General features: G+C 52.8%; 1 protein-coding gene across 1 annotated transcript; it reads right to left on the reverse strand.

The window, feature by feature from the left end:
- Positions 1-1,373: 1,373 nt before the first annotated feature.
- On the reverse strand, positions 1,374-9,764 carry KRT71 (keratin 71). The gene is made up of 9 exons (XM_006046591.4): positions 9,233-9,764; positions 6,561-6,775; positions 6,042-6,102; positions 5,432-5,527; positions 4,921-5,085; positions 4,597-4,722; positions 3,697-3,917; positions 3,012-3,046; positions 1,374-2,195 (listed from the first exon to the last, which is right to left on the reverse strand). Exons 1-9 carry the CDS (start codon positions 9,677-9,679, stop codon positions 1,984-1,986), a joined length of 1,578 nt encoding a protein of 525 aa, XP_006046653.1. The 5' UTR covers positions 9,680-9,764; the 3' UTR covers positions 1,374-1,983.
- Between the last annotated feature and the right edge of the window lie 5,124 nt (positions 9,765-14,888).

Below are 14,888 nucleotides of genomic sequence, written 5' to 3' on the forward strand. Positions count from 1 at the left end.
GTGCCCATTTAAAGTGTCCTGGGCCCTGGACCTGGCCCTTTAGTCAGGGGACCCAGCTAGAGAGCACTACAGGGCTCCTGGTCTTCCAGGACTTGGGCCTTCACTCCCTCCCCACAACCTAGTTGATAAAACAGCAGCATCTAGAGAAACAGTCTCTATCCCCACATTTGAGAATCTAGCATTTCTTCTAAACCTCTCAACCGGAAAGTTCTTTCTGCTGTCTCACCTCAGTCCTTACTGCTGCAAAGGGAGGAGAGTGGCAGAGATAGCAGGTGTGTGTGACTCCTTTACTGAGGAAATGGCAATGTCTCTACCCAGTTCTGGAAGCACACATACACACCAGCCTCACCTTGTCAACCAGGGAAGCAAAACTTGCTTGAGTCTTGATCTGCTTGCCCCTCCTCTACCCACACCTGCTGAAAGGTGGCATTGACTTCCTGGTTGAGGGCAGCCTGGAAGCCCTGGCCAATGGTCACTTCCTGGGTGGTAGGGGGTTCAAGCCTGGCCTTGTGGCCTTGCTCTAAGCCCTAGCCACTACTCTCAAGTTCTATCTGCCAACCTAGCCCATCCATCCTATTATCCAATCCCTCCTCCTCCATCTTTGGAAGCCCTTGTGAACTCCAGGGAATTCCTGGCTGAGGTTTGCCAGCTCTCTACGGTTGCTGTGGAATCCATCCATCTGCCTCCTTACAGTCCTTCCCACCACAGGGCAGGAATGGCCTCCACCAACCGCACAGTCACTAAATCTCACAGTCTGCCCCACGCCCAACTGACTCCGCCCTAGCCTGGGCTCAGGCTCTGAAAACCTGTTCGCTATCTTAGATTTTCTAAGAGGGGCCAGGGGGTTGGGTCCCTACCACCTCCACCCTCCTTGGGAGATCCACCGCCCTGCCCAGAGGCCAGGACTGTGAGTGAGGCACAGGTTGAACAAATGCAGATAACTGCCCGCCAAGCTCCCACCATCTAGGAAACTAAGCAGTTCTCAGAAAGAGACCAGAGTCTCTGCCAAGAGCAGGACCATTTCTGCCAGTGGACACAGGCAACACTTTTGTTGAAAGCTGCAAACCAGGCCACACACACACCCTGGCTATGCTTTCCCTTTCTTTCCCCCACGCCCTCTCCCTCTCTCTTCCCAACTTTTGTCCACACTTCATGTCCCTACAGCCCAACATGTGCTCCCAGCCCCTCTGCCATATGGGCTCAGAGAGCATCTTCTTTTCTGCTCTACAGAGAAGATTAACCTGGAAATACGGGCTGCCCAGGTGATATGCCATGGTGTAATGTGTGTGTCCGTGTGCCTGTGGGGCATCTGCTCACATGAGCATCTGAACGGAGGTCCGTGCGCGCACCTTGACCACTCAGAGACCAAGCCATCAGATCGTGCTGTTTATTGAGGATGCAGTGGGAGGGTCTTTAAGGAGAAAGGAGAAATGAAGGGGCCTCCTCTTCCCTGCTTGTGGGTGCAGGATAGAATGAGGAAGAGTCCCTGAGCTGTACTCGGTCCACTCAGAATGAGTCGTGAGCCAGACAGGGTGGGGTGGGGATGGTCTCGCTTGGTCGTCTGTTTTTCAGCCCTCCTTTTCCTGAACACAGAGCCCTCTCCTACCACAAGCAGGAGCTGGGACAAAGGCCCCAGTGTGAGAAGAGGGCCTGGGTCTGAGACCCACGGAGCCAGACAGAGTAATCAGCAACTGAGTCAAAGGCTGTGCAGAGGACGAAAGGCTGGGAGCCCATGGCATGGTTCAGGGACCACAGCCAAGGAGGCAAACTCCAGCATGTGCAAAGAGGAATTTCACCAAGCTTAGTTGTCCACACCTGTCCAGGTTCAGGAAGACACAGTCTGGAGAAGTGAGCGGCCAAGGCCAGCACCGGAGGTACAAGAGCAGGCTGGGAGGGGTGGGGATGGGGCTGACAATGGGCTGCGGAGAGCGCAAGTGTGCGAGCCAGAGCGGGGACGCAGGGATGGCGGGAGGGCAGCGGACTCTACCGACTGGCTTTCTTGGAGGGGGCACTCAGGCTGGAGCCCTTCCCCAAGGCATCCTTGTAGTCGGTGGTGCTGCTCCGGCTCCGGCTCTCCCCGCCACGGACACTGCACACTCCAGAGATGCAGCTGCCGCTATTGGCCACGTAGCCTCCGCTGACCGAGCTGGGCCGGAACCCATAGCCGCCGCTGCCGCTGGTGCTGCTGATGATGGCTGCGCGGGGAGAGCAGAGGGGAGAGCTGGGTCAGCAACCCGCAGGCACAGCTAGGGCCTGGGCCAGAGGAGGCCGCCTTTCCCCAGGACAGGTGCAGCTCTTCTTGGAACAGCAGGTTGGCTGGGGGACCCAGTCACAGTCAACTCCCTCCCCACTGGGGACAATATTGCAGAGACTGCTCCCCCCATGCCCTACCCTTGGTTTGCCCAGCTTATACTCAATCCAGCTGATTCTTAACTCTCAGAGGTCCACCTCTTTGGTCCAGGTACCCATTGACTCTCGTGTCATTCTGAACACCTCCTGCCTCTTCTGTTAGCCTTTTCTCTAAACTTCTCAATCTCCAGCCTCTTCCTCCTGCCTCCTTCCAGCTGTCCTCCAGGGGCATCTTTGGGAAGCTACGATTTAACTCTTAACCCTGGTGAGAAATCTAGAGATCTAACAACTATCAGCTTGACCTCCGAGGTCCATCAGTCCCCCAGCCCGGGTCTGATCATAACCTCACAACCTGGCTCTCCGGGCCTCTCACCCATACTCTGTCTTGCACCATGTCCTTTGTTTCCCCATTCCCATGGTGAGAGCCTTCCTAGCTGCCGTCCCCTGGGAACAGGGAGAAAGTGATAAGTGGGAAGGAGCCCTGAGCTGGGAGTCAGGAGGCCTGATTGCTTGGCCATGCCCCGCTATCTGGATGTGTGATTTCAGCCAAAGGTTTTCCCTCTCTGGTCCTTAGATTGCTCATCTCCACACGTGGGGTATAACTAAGGCCCTTTCAAGTCCACAGAGTGTACAGTTTTAGGTCCAAGCATACAGGTACTTACAGATGCTGACAGGGGAGGGAAATTCTCCTGACATCCTGTTAACAAGGGGAGAAATAAGAGCAAGCAGTCATTCAACCTGCAATCTATTAACCTCAAAGCTAGTGCCCCCACCAGACTAACGTGGGTTTCTGAACTCGGTATTACCGACACCTATGGAAATTCCAGGGCTCCTCTGGCACAGAGCCTGAGAAGTTATGGGGGACATCCTTGAATCTTTGGGGTAACCAGGCAACCATCCAAGTTAAACCTAATGAGGTTTAATATCTGAGAGACAGCATGACACCTCCCAAAGGTCAGACCCAGGCATTGATCTTTTCCTTCTCCCAAGAGCACTGGGGATGCTGGAGTGGCTGCCCATCTCTCACAAGCTCATCTTGGACCTGGGCAGTTAAGGAAGATGGAACAAGTAATGTGTTTTTCTTTTTCTTTTTGGCGGGAATGGGAGTGTGCCCAGGTACACACAGGGAAGTTGTGAGGATTGAATGAGCCAATTCACGTAGCACAGTGCCTGGTATGAAGTAAGCACTCATGTCTGGGTGGGTATTATCAATTCTATTATTTTCCCTAGTATCACCATCTCTTCACTCCCCAAGAAATCATCTTTTCTGGATTAGGATTTGTTGGGCTTTCTTCTTGGGTCCTTCCTGAACCTCTGGGGCCTTCCTGCCAGAGCGTCCCCTGTTACCTGCACTCCTCACTCTCCAGCAGCTTGCGGTAGGTGGCGATCTCCATGTCCAGGGCCAGCTTCAGGCTCATGAGTTCCTGGTACTCCCGCATCATCCTGGCCAGCTCCTCCTTGGACTGGTGCAGGGCGGCCTCCAGCTCGTCCAGCTTGGCCCTGGCATCCTTCAGGGCATTGTCACCCCTCTGTTCGGCATCAGCGATGGCAGTCTCCAAGTGGGAAGCCTAAACAGGGAATTGGAGAGTTGGAAACCAGAAGGGCTCCCCGGAATCATCCACATCCAAGTCCCACTCATTCTCTGAGATTCTGAAGCAGACACGCCCACCTCCACCTGTCAGACCTCCCTGTTCCTCTTCTAGTTGGAGCCCTTTCTGGCATTGGCAAGTCCTTCCTTAGCTTTAGCTTCACTGCCTTGTGTTTAGACATTGGTGGATGAAAAATAGTGCATTCTGCAGCCCTGATAGATTCAGCACCACTCAGTTCCTTGCAAAGTCATTTATTTGGCCAGCCTATGCTGAGAATACAAAGTGAGTGAGAGTAAAGCTCAGCCTTCTGCTCTTGACTTTAAAGTCTGGGAGAAGAGACCACTGGAACACTGTATTGAAGGTACAATGTCAGTGGCTGCCCAGGTGTGTGGGGTCAGAGATAAGAGCATGAGGAAGGAGATGCTCTCGGACCAACTATTATTTCCCAAGTGCTTACCATACCCCCAGCACTTGAGCCGCAATTGAGACACCCCAGGGATGCCTGCTCTAAGAGGTTGATGAGGTGACCTCTTTGGCCCCTTTCCCTTCCTGGGCAGAGATTTGGGAGGCTGACACCCTCAGCCCATTCATCACCTCCGCCCCCACCCCCCACCAATTGTGGCCATCTGCCCCAGGCAAAGGCAACCAGCCATCTCACCTGCTTCTTCACATTCTCAATCTCTGAGCGGATTCTCTGGATGAGTCGGGTGAGCTCCGAGATCTCATTCTTGGTGTTTTTGAGGTCGTCCCCATGCCGGCCGGCTGCCAGCTGCAACTCCTGGAACTGGGGACCCAAAGAATAGAGCCATGGTTAGGGGTGATGAGTGTGTTGTGGGAGTGCATGGTGGCTTGGGTTGGTGATGTCATGGGGACAGGCCATGCGGACACTTAACTGGATATTGTCTCCACTCTGAGAATGATCTGGCCTAGCCCTCCTGTCTAAGGGGGTCACCCTCCCCGGCCTAGCCTCAGCCCAGCTCACCTTGGTCTGGTACAGTGCCTCAGCCTCAGCCTTGCTCTTCAGGGCAATGTCCTCATACTGGGCACGGACCTCGTCAATAATACTGTCCAGGTTCAGGTCACGGTTGTTGTCCATGGACAGGATGACAGACATGTCACTGATGTGGGACTGGATCTGAGAAATCTCCTGCGGGGGAATCAGGGATGGTCTCAAGACGTGACTGATGGAGGTCGACAACCTCCCTCATAAGGTGAACAAATCCCAGTGATGCCATTTAGAGGCTCCAAACCAAGACTGCTGCTCACGGTGCATAGCGAGTTCCCTCCAGGTCCCAGACGGAGTCCCGCTGCCATGGAGGTAAGGCCAGAACCATTTCCCTCCCACCCAGAGAGTGGAGATGAGGAGCCTCTCAGGGCTGAAATGGAGATGAATAGATGAGACCAGGGGCCTGGGTGTCCCTCCTGGGTGTCTCAGAATAGAGTCTTACCCTAATGGTAGCATTCAGAGGGGTGGAATGGAGAGATAGACTTACAGCTTCATAGAGACACTTGAAGAACTTGATCTCCTGGTCCATGGAGTCCACCTTGGCCTGCAGCTCCACCTTATTGGCATAAGCGGCATCCACATCCTGAAAGATAGCCCAGCCATCCCCAGGTCACCACCACTGCAGCCAAGAGGGCAACGCACACCGCAGGCTGCTCCCTTGCACAGGGAACTAGCCACCTCTCTTCTTTGGGAGGCTCATGAGAAAGGGGAGGAAGGAGCAGAGGGCCCAGCCCTGCCCCATCCTGCTAGTGGGCTCTCTCGGCAGTAGGGATGGGGTGCCCCGCTAAGAAAAGGAGCCCCAGCCAGGCTGCTGTCAGTCATCCTGTGGCATCCAAGCCAGGCCTGCAGCTGCAGGGGACTTCTGTGTGCTGTCCTCTGCTGTTCTTCACTGTGGGAGAATTCTGCCCCCATTAAGCACTCAAGAATGCCCCCATCCTCTCTGTCTTTTTTTGCCTTCTCTGGATAGTCTTGCATCGTGGTTTTTCCCTCACCATTTCGGAATAAGCTCACTTTCTTTGAAAGCAGAGCACACTGGCAGGCTCAGCTCCACCAGATCCCAGGCCAGCCCCAGACCCCAGACCAGCCTACCACCTCACCTTCTTGAGCAGCACAAACTCATTCTCTGCCGCTGTCCGCCTGTTGATTTCTTCTTCATACCTGTGGGAATGCCAGGGCTTTTTTGGTTAATATGTCTCACCGAGAACCCTCGCTTGCCCAGGGAAGATCCTGAGCTGGGGGCAGTGTGCTTGACAGAGGGCACAGATGCTGGAGGGCCTGCAGAGTCCAGGGCCTGTGGGGCCAGCCAGGCAAGAAGGCTTCCTGGAGGAGGGGATGTGATCACCAATTTTGGAAGAAGGAGATTGTTGGAGATTCAGCTTCAAAAATGAGGAAGAGCATGTGGCATGAACATCCTGAAGGAAGCCACCCATCTGCCCCAAGTGCCAGGCCAGAGGAGCAGGGAACAAGTCCCAGAGCTTTCTTGGGGTGATTCTGCTTGGTATGACAAGGAACACTGCCCCCTGCCTCCAAAAACTTCAAGCTGGGTTAGCTGCCCACTCCTGCTCAAAAGGGACAGGGACAGTCATGTAGCTACAGGGAGTCCCCTCCCCACTCACCTCTTCTTGTAGTCCTCCACCACGTCCCGTACGCTCCTCAGCTCTGAGTCCAGCCTCACCCGGTCCCCGGAGAGTGTCTCCAGCTGCTTGCGCAGGTTGCTGATGTAGCCCTCGAGGATGGGCTCCAGGTTGTTCTTACAGTTGTTCAGGTCCAGCTGCTGCAGCAGCTCCCACTTGGTCTCCAGCACCTGGTTCTGCTGCTCCAGGAACCTCACCTGAAACCCGATGCCCAGAAATGTTGAGCTTCCATGGAAACCACCACACCCGTCACTTCTAGGGCACTGGGCAAAGCGGTCCCCCTGCATTTTCTCCTCTACTGTCAGAACAGCTATTTGAGTTGCATGCATCTTTAACCTTATTTTGTGGAAAGGAAACTGAGAAGTTGACCTCTCCCAAGGTCCAGTGGTTTAATAAATATCAGAGCCCAGAACTGAACCCAGATATATGTTCCAATAACCCGTGCATCTGATCACTCTGAACCCAGTATGGCCAAACCAGTCCAGGGCAGGGGTGAGCCTGAATTTACTGCAACAGAGTCAGGCTGAATCCATCTTTGGAAAGGCTGACCACTCAAAAGACAGGAATCTGCTCTTCATTTTCTAGTATTTCATGATCAAGAGGCTCAATAGACCAAGAACTCCTGGGTGTTCTAAGGAGTCCAACATCCAACATGCTCTAAGGAGTTGGACATCAGAGTCCAACTCCATCTTTCTCAAGGCCTCTTCCTACTCCCCTAGTCCTGCTCCTCAGAACCATCTTCCCTAGAGCAAACTTGGCTCATGGAGCAGATGGACAGACAGAACTCCCATGCCATTGTAGCCTCACTGGGCCAGGAAACTGACCAGAGCTGGTGGATCTGCAGCCACCGCTCTTGTTTGGTTTGGGTTGACTTATGGTTTTTCTGTTTTGAATGTGACTTCTCTTAATCATATGTGAGCGCAGCTACTTTAAACAAGGTTGTGTTCCTTAAAGTCAGAAACACAGGACATCAGAAAACTGTCTGGGCTTCAGTGTTGAGGTGGGATTGGTCAAACAGCTTGCTTCCAGCAGATCCTCCAGCATTTGGTCTGGTTTAAGCAATCCTGACTCTTTCAAGCCTATCCATAAGACTGAGTATTCACCACAGGGAAAACCCTACACCCAGGACACCACAATGCACATCTGGACTCCACATCTGGATGGCTGATAGCATGTACCCATTGTCCCTGGATTCCTGGGCTTATGGGATTGTACTCTTCTAGGGACTAAAATTATTTAGGAAACCTCCAGGCTTTTGAGCCCAGAGGCACCCCAGGCAGACCACCTTTTTCACAGAGGTGACTGTCTTCATGCTTGTCTTTCTTTCCGTGTCTCCAGACTTTCACTCCTTAATGAGGTTTGACCAACTCAACCCAAGGTCAGTCCACTCCCATCTCCGCAGACCCCAAACCTCAGAATACTTTGCTCTTCTAGATGTGAAAAGGCTTAGAGGGTAAGAAGCCACAGAGACAGTGCAGCCCCTGAAGTGAGCAGAGGCAGCAGGAACTGCTCCAAACTGGAGTCCAGAGCTGTGGTTTTGATGGCCGTTGACTGTCACAACATAGGCTTGTCCTGGGCTGACCCATCCTTGGTGCCTGACTGTCATGTAGCCAGCAGAGTCCTCCAGTGTCCAGTACTGGGTCTGGAGTCAGGAGGCTGAGCCTCCAACTGCACCTTCCCTTGCCCGGAGATGACCCTGGGAATGGTATTGCCCCATGCCTTTGCTGACTTGCAAAATGGGAGCAATCATTTCTTATCTACAAAAAGGCAGGACCTATCTGGACTGGATGATCCCTTGAGGCTTCTTCCAGACCTTTGATTTTTCTCCTTCTCAACACCCCTCCTTCAGCTTTCAGAGATAAAAGTGATAATAACAGTAACCGCCATCTGGGGAGTACTTAGCATGCATCAGGCATCATGCCAAGATCTTCACATGCATTTTCTTTCACAAATCTGATAGTGACCCCAAGAGGTAGGTTATTATCTCCATGGTGGAGATGAGGAAACAGAGGCATAAACAGGGTGGATGACTCTCCACCCGTCCACACAGCTGGCTACGTGACTGGCTTAGCCACACAAAGTCACACAGCTGGTCAGTGATAAGGCAAAGGTGGAAGTTACACAGCTGGTCAGTGTTGGGGCCAAGGTGGAAACCAGGTCTGACTTTAGAGCACGGTGGAGACCTCATCCCCACTGTGCTCTTCTGCCTCTCAAGAGAGTCCTCACCCACCTAAACTAATGCCCATGGCCAAGCCATCCATGAAGGACCATTCGCTGATGCTCCCAGTCCTTCTGTCAAAGGACTAGAGGATGAGATCAGCTTGCAATGATAGAGGAGGACAGCTTCCCTGGCCCCTTCCTGCATATAGCCTGCTTGGGCCCAGGCTTAGCAGTAGCCCCAAGCTGGCTCTCAAGAAGCAAGGGTCTGTCTTCTCTTTGGAGCTCCTTTCAGTAACCCTGACAAGCCTCTGCCAGTAGAGATTGACCTACCTGTCTTTTCTCAGGGAAAACTATACGGGAAACCTTAATTCGGTCACCCTGAATTCCGCGCCTTCTCATTTCTAACCTCAATCCCTCTTGCTGTAACAAAAGCACATGTTCCAAGAAGAAAAGACAAGAGCTGTTTGCAGGTCCCCAGGTCCTAGCAGACCCACCTTGTCGATGAAGGAGGCGAACTTGTTATTCAGAGCCTTGATCTGCTCCCGCTCCTGGGCACGCACTTTCTGGATCTCGGGGTCCAGCTCCACGTTGAGTGGGGCCAGGAGGCTCTCATTGACAGTGACCTGGTGGATGCCTCCAGGTGGGCACACAGTCGGGCACATGGGCCCCAGGGCCACGCTGCCAAACATGCTGCCGGCGAAACCACTGGCCCGGCCCCGGCCAAATCCATAACCTCCACTCTTCCCACTGCCGCTGGCCACGTTGAAGGAGATGCTCCGGATGCCACCCAGGTTGTAAAGGCTCCGACTTCCGAAGCCCCCGCTGAGCCCTTTGCCTCCTGCCCGGTAGGAGGACGTGCTGCCTCCGGAGAGCACAGCTGAGCAGCCGCTGAAGCCTCCCTTGGCAGCAGCTCCCGACTTGCAGGTGAATTGGCGGCTCATGCTTCTGGTGGAGATGGAGCTTGGATGCTGGAGGAACGAAGGCAAATTCCCACACGGTTCTGCAGGTTGCAGTGAGGACTGGCAGGTGCCCTCCTTTATATGCGCTTGGCACTGGGGCTCGTGGCTGGCCAGTCAAGAGCTTAATTCGTGGGTTTGGCTTGCCTGCGAGCAAGAAGTCATTTTCTCTGTGCTGAGCTAGAGATCAAGCCTCCCCACCTCTGAAACAACATGAAACCATCAAATTGCTGGGCTTGCAAGCCTTGCTCATGTAATTTGGGTCTTATCTAATTAACCCGCTGTTATAGGGTAATTTGCCCCAGGCCCCAGCCTCTCCAGGGGGGTGTCATTGGCTCTTCATCATCTCTATCCTGATGAATCTTCTCTTGGCTGTGGGCTTCCTGTTGGGGATCAGGGGGAGCAGATAGACTTCCCTGGACAGGGAAGGTTGCTGGGTAGAATATCTGGGAGCTCTAAGCATAGCTGCGTCCTCTTCTTTCATGGAAAGGGGCCATTCATTGAGCTGTTCACCCTTCCCCAGGCCCCCTGAGACACACCCCACCCATGGCCTCATCTCCTAACCCACAGAGGACAGTAGCTCTCTCTGGGGAGTATCAGGGGTGGAGTGACCCTCTCCCTGGCAAGTGACATGAACAGCCCAGGCCAGAGTCAACCCTGGACACAGCGGGTCCTTGAGCTTCTGTAAGTTCTCCAAGAAATGGGATTGCCACACTTCACCTCTCTCAAACTCTCAAAATAAGACAGGTTAGAGGCTGTGCAAGGGATGTCTAGGGCTTCCGAGGTGGCTCAGTGGTAAAGAATCCACCTGCCAATGCAGGAGCAGCAGGAGACACGAGTTCAATCCTTGGGTCCAGAAGATCTCTGGAGGAGAAAATGGCAACATGCTCCAGTATTCTTGCCAGGAAAATCCCATGGACAAAGGAGCTTGTCCGGCTATAGTCCATGGAGTCGCAAAGAGTCAGGCCTGACTGAGTGACTGAGCATGCCTGCACACAGGGATGTCTAGCCTTTCAAGCACCTGGGCAGAATGGAGAAGATGAGGAGGATGGTGTCAGGCAGGTGGGAGAGAAACTCCCAGAGTCCATTGGGAAGAGATATGGACACAGTGGACAGAGGCTCGTCCAGGGCCTGGAGGTTTCAGGGGAAGCCTCCTGAACATCCATTTTGTCATGTATGTCTCTCCTCCAATGTGTATTTGCTAATAAGATGTGGAGCAACTTGGTCAGGAACCATCTGTTAAAAATCGAAATGAAGAAGTTACTGTCAAGATGAGACTGGACTTCCGTCACATCCCTCAACACTCAGGCAAGCCAAGGATGAAGGTCTGGCCCAGAGCGGGGCCCAGGGAGCACTGTGCATCCTGCTTCAGACACTCCTGTGGTCCCTGCCCCAGACTCTGCCTGTTGTCCCCTCCCTCCTGCGTTCCGCAGTTTCTCTCCCACCTGGCTCCCGCAGTGGACCCCAGTGCTCCCCCATGATTGCCTCTGCAACTGCAGCCCCAGCTGTGCCCATGGCTGGCTCTGCCTCTGGAGATTGCCATTTCCCAAAGATACCTGCTGGGGCCCCATGGGTGGGCTGTAACTCTCAGCTGGGTGTGGACACAGAAGAGAAGAGAATCTGGGGTCAGGCTGGTCTGGGGCTCTCTGTCACTTTGTTTAGGGGGTTGACCTGAAATCCCTTACCCCACCAGCCATGCGCTCCTTCCCAGCCTCCCCCTGCCATTTTGTCTGAGTGGTTCACCAGGATTTCTCTTTCCCTCCTTCTCTCCTCCCATCTCCTGTCTCCGTCCTGCTTTATCCCTCCTCTCCATTTTCCATCCCTCCTTTCTTCTATCTCTCTCGCTCTGCTGCTCCCTCCTCTCAGTCTCTTCCTGCAGGTCTTCCTGGGCCAGCAGAGCCCACGTCTGACTCTCCCATCTCCCTCACCCCTTGGCATGTTCTTGCCATGTGCCAGAAGGACAGAGACTCTGCGGGCAGCTCCCATGAGCTTCCTCTGAAGCCTGCATTGCGTGTCATTGCATCTTCCTTCCTAAGGAGGATAGAAGTTTCCCAGACATCCGCTAGTAGGCACCTCCGCCCCCCCCTTCTCCCTCAGTGAATCTCCACTGTGCACCATGTGTCAGGCAGCGTGTCCCGGAGCTTGTGGTGCGGCACTCAAGGCCTTTCTCAGCTCTTGGAACCCAGTCCTCACACAAGGGTGGTCCCCTCGACGGTTCCACTGGCTGTGTGTTTCTCTGGTAGGCATGGTGGCTCCCTAGCACAGCCTTCAGGGTCCTTGCAGCTGCCACCCCGCCTCCACCCCATCCAGCAACCTCCTTCCTGGCTGCTCCTTTGCTCTGCCAAGGACACCCACAGGGCTCACCTTCAAATACCTTCAAATTTTTACCAAACTGTTCTTACCCAGCCTGAAACACCCTCTCCCCCCATCTCTTCTGGTCCAAATCCTTCCAGTCTTTCAAAATCCTGCTTAAACTCCTGGATTTAGCCCCAAATCCAGGACTCTTCTGTCCATTGACTGCTGCGCCGAGGCTGCCATGTTCCCTAGGGCCAGGGGCCTGGGAGAGGGTTCCATGGCCCCCAGTTGACTCCTCCCTCTGTATCTTCCCTCAGGGCACAGGACTAGCCTCTGGACATCCTTCCCAGGTGTGAGAGGATTGACAATGGTTTGAACAGCCACCAAACCGCTGGGATGGTGCACTTCAGGGAACCTCTGCGCTTGCATCCACCTCAATGGCACCAGGTAAGAGCCCAGGCTCCAGGAGCTGGCTCCCAAGGTCTCAGTCCCACGCTACCACCCAGCACGGCTTCACCTCATGAAGCCTCTGCTTCCCAGCTCTAAATGGGATCACAGTTCTTCATGGATGGTCCCTGGTAGTCCAGTGGTTAAGACACCATACTTCCATCACAGGGGGTATGGGTTCAATCCCCAGCCAAGGAACTAAGATCCCGCATGCTGCATGGTATAGCCAAAACAAATAGAAAAATAAATACATTTAAAAGGAAAAACCAAAAAAAAAAAATTTCTCATGAGGTAGTTGTGATGATTACATGTATTAATTCATGTAAATGCTTGGTAACTGCCTGGTGTATCTCAACGCTCAATACATATTAATCAATGACCAAAAGTAGAATTTAGGAATCAGCCTGTCCTCTCCTTTCCTCCTCTCTCCCCTTCCTTTCCTCAGCAAGAGGATGTCTGAATTAGCACATTCCCATACAGTGTTATCTGCTGTTGGGGGACCTGGAGTAGTTGGTGTTCCCAAAGGTCCCAGGCTCAGGGAATCTCTCTGTTCAGACCATCTCTGATAATGGAAAAATCTCTATTAGAAATAATAATAGCCACTGTCTAATAAGTGTTTCTAGCTACAAGACTTGATAGGAAGCATTTTTCAAATATTAAGTATATTGATGTGTGCATGCTAAGTCACTTCTGTCGTGTCCAATTGTTTGCGACCCTAGGGACCGTAGCCCTCCAGGCTCCTCTGTCCATGGGATTCTCCAGGCATGAATACTGAGCTGGGTAGCCATTCCTTTCTGCAGGGGATCTTCCCAACCCAGGGATCTAATCTGCATCTCCTGTGGGTCCTGCATTACAGGGGGATTCTTTACCACTGAACCACCAGGAGAAGCCCAACTATATTGATACTGATCCCTTTATCAAACACTCACTGAGCACCTACCAAGTGCTGAGGGAGGCAATAAAATGCATTCTGCCCTCAGAGAACTTAGTTTCTGAATTCCTGGAAAAAGCATCTCATCAAGCTATTAACAAGTCATTAACACCTTAGTATAAATTAGTTAATTAGATACTGGCCATTAGGAATGCAACACCCAATGTTGTTGATGCAGATGATAGAAGAGGAAGGAGGAACATTCTGGGCCACTCACAGGAAGGGTGGGCCCAGGTGGGGCTCCTGGGGTGCTTACTGGTGTTTTGGCCGCAGGGATAAAGGGAGGTACTAAAGAAAATCAACTCAGAGCTATAGTTCACCAAGGTTATAAAGGCCCTGCCCCAGACTCAACTGAGACCTGGGGAAACTTACGGGCAAGAGGAGACAGAGTGCCCTGCCTGGGGAGGCTGGTAAAGGAGACAGGATGGGATCTACCACGTCCCATGTCCCGTCTTCATCTTCCCCTCGCGCCCTTTGCAGTATTGGGGTGGCTGCTTTCTGTCTGTATGTGTGTGATCAGTCGCTCAGTCATGTCTGACTCTTTGCGACCCCATGGACTGTAGTCCGCCAGGCTCCTCTGTCCCTGGGATTTTCCAGGCAAGAATACTGAAGTGGGTTGCCATTTCCTTCTCCAGGAGATCTTCCCGACCCAGGGATGGAACCCATGTTTCCTGCATTGGCAGGCAGATTCTTTTTACCACTGATCCACCTGGGAAGCCCTGCCCAGTTTTCCAGGTGGGAATTAAATTCTGAGAGATGATGGGCCAGGCATGGAAGTCTCTGAGCTGCACTTTTACTCACCTGTGAATTGGTGGGGAAAGTGTGTTCAGAGACTCAAACCCCCAGATTACCAAGAACATCTAGCTTGAATGTTCAAGGAAATTTTAAATTGCTTGTTAAATGAATTACATTTATATGGCTCTTGGTTTTATAACCAAATGTTTTGTTCAATTTACACAAATAATCTGTAGCTTTCTTTATGTTTTTGTTTCTACATCTGTGAGAATGATCAGTTTTGCACATTCATGTGATTTCATGGCCTCTGCAGGATCCATTGGCTCCCTATTCTCAGCATTCTGGGGTCCTATAAGCCTCCAGAGAAGGTTTGAGAAAGAGAAGAGTTAGAAAATCTAGTACAATCCAAGAGGGTATTTGCTGGGTGAAAGGAAAAGGGAATGCACAGAGGAAAGGCAAGACCTGGGGACACTGGATCCACAAGGACTACCCGGAGGAAGGGGTTTGAATGTCAGTCTTTCAAGGAAAAAAGGCTTGGGTAGGCTCTTCCTGAGGAGTAGTAAAAGCAACCCAGGCTGGCAGAAGGAAGGGCATTTGTGAGGCAAAGACCCTTCAGGCCAGCGTGATTATGAGTGAAGGGAAACCGTGGGTTGAGGGACCCTGGATCCCACCCTGTGCATGGGACAGGGCGAATGATAGGGCCACTGAGGGCTCTTGAGCCAGACAGAGTTTGAGCCACACATGTTTGAGGAAGCAGAATCTAGCTGATATAGGAGTGGGGTGGGG

Source organism: Bubalus bubalis, chromosome 4 (assembly GCF_019923935.1).
Source record: "Bubalus bubalis isolate 160015118507 breed Murrah chromosome 4, NDDB_SH_1, whole genome shotgun sequence".
Taxonomy (NCBI): Eukaryota; Metazoa; Chordata; class Mammalia; order Artiodactyla; family Bovidae; genus Bubalus; species Bubalus bubalis.